At 41.4% G+C, this 10,471-nt stretch overlaps 1 protein-coding gene across 7 annotated transcripts in view; it reads left to right on the top strand.

Annotated features, from left to right (window-relative positions):
- SC5D (sterol-C5-desaturase) overlaps window positions 1–10,471 on the top strand; it is an 80,616-nt gene that overhangs the window by 21,751 nt on the left and 48,394 nt on the right. For all 7 annotated transcript variants that reach the window (XR_011495657.1, XM_070490063.1, XM_070490062.1 and 4 more), the window contains exon 5: window positions 9,703–9,779. Coding sequence is in view for 6 of the 7 variants with exons in the window: in XM_070490063.1 (XP_070346164.1) it covers window positions 9,703–9,779 (77 nt within the window). In the remaining variant the exon portion in view is untranslated. The remainder of the gene's footprint in view (window positions 1–9,702; window positions 9,780–10,471) is intronic.

Raw genomic sequence — 10,471 nt, 5'->3', positions numbered from 1 at the left:
TCTCTTTGGTAAATACCTATTAATAGATTTTCTAGGTCCTAGGGTAAGTATATGTTTAATTTTATAAGAAACTGTTTTCAAAAGTGGAAACATTTCACTTTCCCATTACCACTGATGAGAATTCCATTTCCTCCACATCCTCACTAACACTTAGTATTGTCAGTCTTTGTTTTTTGCTATTCTAGTAGGTGTGAATTAGTGTCTCATTGTGGCTTCATTTGCATTTTCCTATGACTAATAATGTTAAGCACCTTTTCTTGTGCTTTATGGCTATTTTATATTTCTTTTGTGAAGTATCTGTTAAGTCTTTTGGCCATTTTAAAAATCAGGCTCTTTTTCTTTGTGTTATTGATTTATAAGAATCCTTGATATGTTGGCACAAATCTTTTGTCAGACATGTATTACAAATGTTTACTCCAATCTGTGGCTTGCCTGTTCATTTCCTTAATTATGTTTTTCATAAGGAAAATTATTTAATTTTGATTAAGACCAGTTTATCAATTTTTATCTTTCATAATTATTGCATTTTATGTCCCATCTAAGAAATCTTTGCCTATCCCAAAGTAAGCCTGGAATTCTTTTTTCTGGGAAAGTTTTTGATAATAAATTCAAATTCTTAATAGATATAAAAGGCTTTTCATATTTTCATTTCTTCCTTTGTCAGTTTTGAAACACAGTTTTTCAGGAAATTTGTTCATTTCAATTTTGTTGCCATAAAGTTGTTTGTAACATTCCCCTATTACCCTGTCAATGCCTATAGGATCTATAGTGGTTTCCTTTTTAATTCCTGATATTGATAATTTGTATTTTCTTTTTCTTGATCAGTCTAGCTAAGAGAATATCAATTTTCTTTGTCTTTTTTAAAGAACCAACTTTTGGCTTTGTTGATTTTTCTCTATTGCTTGTCTTCAATTTCATTAGTTTCTGCCTCCATCTTTTTATTTCCTTCTATTTATTTTGGGTTTAAGTTGATCTCTCTTTTTCCCCCCTACTAACTTCTTAAGGTAGAAGCTCAGATGATTGATTTGATTTTTTTCCTTTATAAATATAAATATTTAAAGCCACAAAATTTCCTCCAAAGCCTGCTGTGACTGTATCCCACAAATTTTGATATGTTGTGTTTTCATTATTATTCAGTTCAAAGTTTTTTCTATTTTCAATGAGATTTCTTCTTTTCCCAGTGGTATGGTGGGCTTGTAGTGTGTCAGCTTAGCTGAGCCAGAACTCTGTTTCTCAGAATTACTTTGGCAAGTCATTTCTTGTGGGATGTAGAAGGTGGAAGTGGGACAGTAACCATCTTACATTTTAGTCTTGGGAAGATGGATCAGTCTATGAAGCACTGTCGCTGTTCACTCATGTTGTCACATCTGCTGGCTCACCTGGTTGGCCTGAGTCAGTATCTGGGCCCACAGCAGCTGGAGCTCCTCTCTGGTTATCTTCAGCTTCTCCAGATTCTGGGCCTGATGTGTGTTTAACTCCATGACGAAGGGCTCCAGCCTTTATGCCCTTCATCTCAAAGTTGTGAGAGAATGGAAAGGTGCCATTCTGCCATCATGATTCCAGATCAAACTCCCAAGTTCTAGGTTGTCCTTGCTGGCCCCTCACACTCACCTCATGTTTATCTTTTCCTCCTGACTTCCTGCTTTGCAGAATTCAAACTCCAACACAAGACACAAGAACAGTCCCCTCATGTGGACCGTGTAACCAGCTTTCACAGCTGCCTGTGGTCAAGTCCTTGCTTCTCTGAAGGAGACTGATCAAGAATTTGGCGCTGAAAGTGGTTCCGGAGGTCAAAACCTTAAGAATTCTTTGAATTGGTCCTGTGTTCGCTGCAATTGGTTCTCTGATTTAATTAGATTTAAAGACACTGATGACCTTTTTTCCCAATATTAAAGGGGATATTGGAAGTCCATGATATGCAGCAGCAAAACGCTTACTTAAATGACCACCTATAGATACCTGTAATCAAGGGCCTATAGAAGGCAAGTCTTTGGAGGACCAAGTGTGTGCTGCATAGAACATTTTAGTGGAAATTAAGTAGCATAATGGGGTTGATTGATTGCTTCTAAGTGTGCTGAGAAACTTGGGCAAAGAAAGTGACGAGTTCATGACTTTAAATTCCCAGTTCAGGGTTCAATTAAGGAACCCAAAAGCTTGTATGATTGCCCTAAAATAAACCGTTATCTCCTATAGTTGTAGACTTCTGAAATCCACCTAAAAGTTTAATTGTGCAGGTAGCAAATCAAATTCCCAATCTTACTGAGTTTTGTATGTTAAGTTTATGGTGTTGATTGGGAAGAAGTAGGACTCTGAAAATGAGATAGAGGTATTAAAGGGTTCTGCACTCCAATTCTAGTGTGTGTGTGTGTGTGTGTGTGGTTTCCCCACACCAACAAGCAATTCTCTGACACCAGCTGGGTGTCCTACAATTGAACTCAATCCTGACACTATCCATCTGAGATGGCATCAAATTCCACAGGTTAAGGGCTCTCTCCCACAAGACTACCCTCCACTTCAGATGCCAGTCACAAGCCCAGGTTGTTACCTGGGCTTCAGACCAACTGGCTACAGATCAGAGGTCCCCGTGACCCCCTCCTGGCGTTCCATTAACTTGCTAGAGTGGACTTAAGATGCCAGTTGGAAGTCCAGGTTATAACTTATACTTCTGACCAACTGGCTATAAATCAGAGCTTCCCACAACCCCTCCTTGGGTTTGATTAATTTGCTAGAGTGGCTCACAGAACTCAAGAAACCCATTTACTCACTAGATTACTGCTTTATTACAAAGCATATCAAAGGATATGAACCAACAGCCAAATGAAGAGATACATAGGGCAGAGTCCCAAACAAAGGAGCTTCTGTCCTTGTGGAGTTTGGGGTCAGGCATGGTGGCACGTGGATGTGTTCTGATTCCCCGACTGGGAAGCTCTCCAAACCCTCTCCTTTTGGATTTTTAATGGAGGCTTCATTACATAGGCATGATTGCTTAAATCATTGGTCATTGGTGATTGACTCAACCTCCAGCCCCACCCTCTCCCGGGAAATCAGGGGATGGGACTGAAAGTTCAGTCCCTCTAATCACACGGGTGGTTCTTCTGGCAACCAGCCCTCCTCCTTAGGAGTGTCCAAAAGTCACATCATTAACATTACAAAAGACACCTTTATCACTCTCATCACTTAAGAAATTCTAATGATTTTAGGAGCTCTGCTGGAAACGAGAGGAAGACTCAGTATATATTTCTTGCTATAAACCACAACATCACAGGTATATAGGCAGATTTTGATGAAACTGAGGACCTTGAACCCAAAAATTCTTCTGAGACTCCTGTGGCAATAGAAGAGAAAACTGTGTAGTAGGCAAATTGTATGGGGCAGCACCGTTTCGCAGAAAGAGATACAGCATAAAACTAATATGGGTTCAGATACTGGTTCTGAGCTTATGTTTTTTTCCCCTTAAATTTAGGGATTAAACATTTCCAGTATTGTAAATAGCTGCCATTATTAAATAATTATTCTGTGCGATACTTTGTGCAGATCTCTTTATGTGCGTTATCTTATTTAATCTTCCCAAAAACCTATAGGGCAAATTCTATACTTTGCTGATGAATAAATTTGAGACTAGGAAGGGAAGGTTAAGGTAATTTGCCCAAAATCACAAAGCAAATATAAGGTGAAGTCAGGAGTTGACCTCAAGACTTGAACTCAGGTCTGTTTAATTTCACAGCCTTTGGTTATGTACTAGGATACACTGCCATACCGAAGGATGAGCTGACATGACATTCACAAAGCGCCTAGATCAATGTCTGATGCCTAGCACTCTGTAAGTGGTTGTCATTGTTAGTCAATCTAAATCTGCTAACCAGAGCCCTTTTACCATTTCTTTTACTTCCCTCAGGTGATGAGGGTCTGAAAACTCTGTTCAGCTCTCACTACTATCAGTCTCTTTCTCTAGGTTAAAGGCCCTATGAGTAATTCACACACAGAGGTGAATGACTAACATCTTAACCCTTCTTCTGGAACCTTCTATGGAATCACAAAATGTTAGCCCTCTGGAGGACATAAGGGATCATGACTTCAACCCTTTATTTGCAGAAGAAGAAACAAGTCCAAAGAGATAAGGTGAATTATTCAAGGTCACACTGTGAGTATGTAGGTTGGGATAACTCTGTTGAGAAGGTTAAGAGAAAGACAAAACATCAGTAAAGCAGGTGTTCAAATTCCCTCCAAAGCAACTACGAGAATGATGTCATGCAGGACAGCTCCAACTGTAAACTTTTTTACATGCTGGAGTTGTGGAGAAAGTGATGCCTTGATGAGTGTGAAATCGCTTATTGGGCAGTTATGGGTAATCCTTACAAAATTCTATTGTTCCAAGTACCATCCTGTAGGAAATTAAGGGATTTGCTTATCAGATTTCTGGATTAAGGGCTGGCATGAGAGGTTCCCATCCCTGCAGGGATGCTAAGCTCACAGCTGCTTGAGTAGTCATTAGAAATTAGGTGCTTTGTGATGGAGAAAGGCCTGTGTTGGGCTCACCCTTAGGACTTGGTGTGGACCAAGAACAAGGACTCAAAGTTGTATGGAAGGGTCTCTGCTCTTCCTCGTCCTGTCTTCCTCTTTCTCAATAATTCAATCCTAAGCCATCAGATGGGGTCAAGTAAAGAAGACTTCCATGTCAGTGACAGCGGCCCGGGAGCTGGAGCCCAGCAGTTGAGGGGGCCTTTGTGCTTCATGCACTGTTCAGTATATGCATTACACCTCAAAAGGGATAAAAGTTTAAAAATATATTTAATTGGTGTTTAAAAAATAATGAATGAAGAACTCATCGGGTGGTGTTTTAGATAAGGTAGCTCAGGAAGCCGTCTCCGAGGAGGTGACATTTGAGCAGAGACCTGAATGAAAAGAAAGAGCAAGCCAGGTGGGTATCTGAGAGAAGAGTATTCGGTGTGTTTGAAAAAGAATAGCAGGCCTGCTGTGACCTGAGCCTGACAAGATCTGGAAAGGTACAGAATTGGGAGGAAGGTTATAAGGACAGAAGTTAGGAAGGCGAGGAGGCCAGAAGAGGGACCAGGTGTGTTTGAGTGGCCTGGAATATAATGTAGAAAGAATTTGAAATAGAACGTTTGACGACAGCACTGCAATGTTGCGTCAGTCTCAAAAGTATAGAAATCTTCACATCTCTGTCTTATCGGCAGTCAGAACACAGTGGGGCCCTGTACAACCATGGACAGCTGACTGACCGCTCCAGGTCTGCGTTCCTCACTTGTCAAAGGAAGAGCCAAATTTTCTCTCTCTTCCTTTTCTCATGAAATGGCCTTACACATTAGACCTTAGATATATGAATGAATACTGATAACTGCAAAACACAGACATTAAAATTACAGTCGCTTTGAAAGCCTGGACTAAAGAAGTATAATTTCGGGGGAATATTCTTTGTGGTAGACTCTGAAATCGCATTCTTCCCAGTGGGTTTTTTTCTCCCGTTTTGTTGGTTTTGTTTTCTTTTTCCTGGCTGAGGCTGAGTAGTTTCTAGGATCAGACTGTAGGTGGAGCACTTAGACTTTTCCCCACTTTCCAGCAGTAAAAGCAGGAGCATCAGCACTTCATGTCTAGACAGAAGACGTGCGTGGAATCCTAAGATCTTCAGACTGGAGGGCTCTGAAAGGTCATCTAGTCCCTCCCCGTCTTTAGAAAATCTTGCTCCTCCACCAGCCTGGCATACTGCATCTTCCCTGCTATGTTCCTCTAACTGCGTTTAAAACCCCACTGTTCTGTTCCCAGCCATTTATTTTAGGCTCAACAACAACAAAATACACAAAACAACAAGCCCCAAAAAGAATCCAACATGTGCCTGTGCACACACCCCTTCCCCATGGGAGAACATACCGCTCTTGATGCTGCGTGATATCGGAGCAGCCTCTGCCCTCTGATGGTGCAGTATATGTCATCTGTGGATTCTCGGGAAACATTTTATTTGTCTTAGGTTGAGATTGCCCAGTATTTGGGTCCTGATAGAGGAGAAAACATCAGGTGCATATATTTACCAAATGGCAGGACTAAATCAGTTCCACAAGATTTAGACACGGGCAACATCCCTGCAGGCCCCAGGGAGACGCCATGCCCATCACCTGTGTCCCACCCAGAAGGGGATAGATGAAAAGATTTCCTTCAATTATATGAAACTAGGATGCTCCTGAAAGTTTTTCCACAAAGTTCATGTCTGCTTATCTAATTCTGTTTCTCTATTAGAAATCACAGTGTTTCCCCCTTCTTCAGAAAAACCTAGGTCAAAGAGTTAATCAAGCACATTTAGGGGTATAGTAAATATTTTTTAAATGTTTAAAGGACAATGTTTTTACGATCAGGTCTTAGTCGTAATACTCAAAGCAGGTCATAGAGTGTATATGCAAACTACCCAGCAAGTCTAAAGGGAAAAAAAAGCCATGAGTTACTTAAATCAGATGTTAGACACCTTTTCAATTACCCTCACACCCCGCGTTCCACAGCAGGAGAGTAGCACAGCTGTCTCTGGGTGTTGCAGCCTTTTCCTCCACAATTTTATAGAAGAGCCTAATTGTTTTGACTGAACAGGTTGGTTTGGAATTAGCAGTTGATTAGCAAATGCGAGAATACGCAAAGACCACCTTCCTGAAGCAATGTGAAAATTCTCAATTATGAATCTTCAGATAGTGTTGTTAACATTTAGGTAATCTGTTCATTCAACTAGTAGTTGTGAGCAGCTAGTTCATATTGGGCATTGGGCTTGGAGGTGGGATACAGCAGTGAACAGTTGAACAGGAAGATCAGTATAGTGAGTATTTTCACAGGACATGTACAGAAGCATAAGTCAGCAGGACCTAACCTAGTCTAGGGGTGAGGGAAAGTCTCCCAAAAGGATGCAACACTTAACCACAGATCTGAAAGGGACAGGTGGATGGGCCAGGTAGAAAGAATTGGATGGAGGAAGGTTGAGAATTGAAAGAGAATGGACCACTAAAGATCATGAAGGGCCTTTATGAAGGAGGTCAACATGGCTGGAATGTGGAATTCTAGGAGGCTGAAAAGATTGCGGCTGGAGTACAAGGTAAGGCCAGACCCTGGAGGGCTTTTTTACCAGTCAAAGAGGTTTGGTTTTATCCTATGAGCAATGGGAAGACCCTGAAGAGCAAAATCAGCTAACTGGCAGGATAAGATCTATGTATGAAAAATATCATGCTGCCTGCTGTATATGCTGGATATAGATTTGGAAGTTAGCAGTGTATAAATGTTAGTAAGAGCCATGAGAGAGATGGTCCAGAGACTGTGTGTTGAGTGAGAAAAGGGCCAAGGAGAGAATCCTAAAGAATGTTTGTAAGTCAAGCAGAAGAAGGGGAACCAATAAAGAACCATGGAAGGAGCCAGAGAAATGAGGTAAACCAGGAGAATGTTGCTTCACAGGAACCCAGGTAAGAGTCTACTTCAAAAAGGGGGAAACTGTCAGTGGTGATGAATTTTGCCAAGTAGCCAAGCAAACGGAGGACCGAGAAGCAGCTAGTGCATTTAACACAGACAGGTCAGAGGGAAGCTTGACACAGCCATTTCGGGAGAGTGCTGGGAGCAGGAGATAGACTACGGGGTGTGGGGGTAGGGGGGACGGGGGGGACATACAATGAACGAGGACAGGGAGATGGCTCTTCAAGAAGTACAGCTGCAGATGTGGGAAAAAGAAAGAGCCAGTGGTGGATGGTAGGGGATTAGGTCAGGGTGGGGAGTGTTTTATAAATATGAGAAGTTTGGAGGATATTTAAATACTGAAGGAAGTGACAGATTGAGTGGAAGGGGTCGAAAGAAGGCCAGATGGAGGCTATTGAGAAGGCTGGAGAGGCTGAGATTCAGAGCACACTAGAGCAATCGCTCTGATGGCAGGAGGAGGGCGCTTCTGCTGCTACAGGAAGGAAGGAGGAGAGAATGGGTGTGGATGCTGGTACGTTTGTGGGTTTAGGGGCAAGAATTTGAGAGCGTTCCTGTCTAGTGACTCTCATTTTCTCTGCGAGGGAAAAAGAGAATAGCGGGGATCTTTTTCGACACACCCATTGTGAAAGCTCAAAATCCGTATTGAAGAGGAAGTTTTAAAAAGCTTTTGTGAAGTTGAGAGAGAGAAAAAGTTCTTAAAATGTATTTTAAAAAACAAATTCAGACAAATGTAATTCATGGTCAAGACAGAGTATGAAAGTAAGAGACTCATGAAAATTCTGCTTATAACAATTGATGGTGGGTGTACTAAAAATATTAATTTAAACTAAAATTGTATGTCTTATTCTAATAAACATTTTATGATCAAGTCTAATGGTTAGACAAATCGAAACAATTCACCTTACACATCCAGATTTAATGTTTTTTCTCTGAGCAGTTGACTGAATACATAATCACTAATTGCAGTAGGATTATATTAAAATCAGATGGCTTAAACTTTCTAGAACTGGATGATTAACACAATAACCTGAACTTAATTAGGTATTCATATTAAATGCTGGCAATAAGCAAGTGTTTCCTTTGATATCCACTTTAAGTGCATACTGAAATCACAGCATGGCACCATAAGAATATACACAGAGTCAATGGAGTTTGAAGAAATTAGACAGAATAAATGAGTCACACTTTTATTCATATGGAGCCCATCCTGGGGTAGAGATGAGGGCATAGGGAGGCAGCACAAATCTGTTGCTTCCTTGTCTTAACATCATTATGCAGAATCCAGTGTTCTGAGCAGTAGTTAATCCTCCTAACTGGAGCTGAGATCTTTACTGTTGTGTCATGTTTGACAGGAGGAAGCACTTGTCCTCTAGAAAGGACCTATAAGGCATTAGGAGGGCTTCTCAACAGCAGGAACCAAAGTTCCCTTTGTTATAACTCAACCTACAATTTTCTCTATTTCCAACCCAGGTACATAGACTGGAAAATTCCCCAAGTAATCGTTATAATACTCCTTCAGATCCTAGCTCCTTGGGCATCTTGTCCGCAAAAATTCCCTCATATTATTTGTGCTCCACAGCAAGGTTGGAAGATTAACTTGAAAGCCACAGTTGTACAAGGACACAGAATCTCCCCTGCCCCATTCCAAATAAATTATAAGGACTTCAGCTTTGGTGAAGCAGTCTTGGAAGCCATACATACATGAGTCCTACTGCAGCAAAAGTGCCAGGAACTGCTGCCATCAGTTCCATGTCCCTTGGTCACACTGGAGCAAGTTATACAGAGCAGGAGAGGAAACAAACGTTTATTCCCTTCCTCTTGCAGCAACTCATAGGTACCTTGAACACCAGAGTCCAATATTGGCTATACCAGGCCATGTGATATTTTGACCATCCCCCTCATCCTTTCTGGCTCTTTCAGGCTAGGACCAAAAGGCTGTACAGCTAATGGTGTTGAAGGGCCCAGGAGTGACCACCAAGGAAGCCATGCTCATATGCTTCCTTCCTCCCTCCTTCTCCCTGTCTTGTTAAAATCTAGTGAAGTATATTCATCTTCCTGAAAGGCTTTCCAATCAGCCCTGCCTACTCCTGTTGTCTCAGTCTCCTGTCCTACATGTAGGTAATTACTCAGAAAGCCCAGGCTTGCCCTTGCTTGGTGCATGTTAGGGATGTTTTGTATGTGTTGTGATGAGGTATTCCAGGGAAAGATAACCACCTGGGCAGCTCTCTTTTCTCTTTACTTGTTTCCTAGGATGCCTGTTCCTGGTTCGGCACAGTGCGGGCTCAGACAACGCTGTTCACAATTGGACTGTTTATTTGCAATAAGGGGTAAGTACCCGAGTTTTGGCATTAGACAGACCTGGCTTCAGATCCCGCCTCCTGCCGCTTGCTAAGTTTGGAGACCAGGGAAAGTTGTTTAATTTCTCTGGGCCTCATTTTCATCATTAGTAAAATAAGACTAATTATGCCAAGTATTATTGAAACATTATCACAGTAGCTGGCAGGCAATGGGTTCTCAATCCAGCTGTTATCAAGAGTCTGAGATCTGATCTTTATCTTGCACAGTTTTGTGAGGGAAGGGACCATGATCTTTTGTCCCCATGCCATATGAGATAATGCCTTTGTAGATAGTAAGGGCCCAACGTGAGGGCATTTTCATTTCTCTTTTAAGTGGAAAGAAGAACCTGTTCCCAACTACTCAAATAGAGATGAGCCTTAGATAAAACTGTGTTTACTTGACTAATACGTGTTGACAATCTTATTCTGGGTCTCGACTAACCCAAGTTCAAGTGCCACCTATCTTCCGCTAAATAGGTTGCATGAATTTCCTACATAGATGGAAGAACACAGCTGAGAAAGGACTCACGCTCTAGTATGTTTTCCATAAGCTTGTGATAAATTAAAAAGAAATATTGAACTTTCATTCCTCTCATTTAACTAGTATTTTTTGGGCTTCTACTAGGTGACAGCCTGTCTGCTAGATGCTAAGGCCATAAAGAGAAATGACACAGGCGTGGACC

This window comes from Equus asinus, chromosome 20 (assembly GCF_041296235.1).
Source record: "Equus asinus isolate D_3611 breed Donkey chromosome 20, EquAss-T2T_v2, whole genome shotgun sequence".
Classification (NCBI taxonomy): Eukaryota; Metazoa; Chordata; class Mammalia; order Perissodactyla; family Equidae; genus Equus; species Equus asinus.
This window is presented reverse-complemented; position numbering and strand designations above follow the sequence as displayed.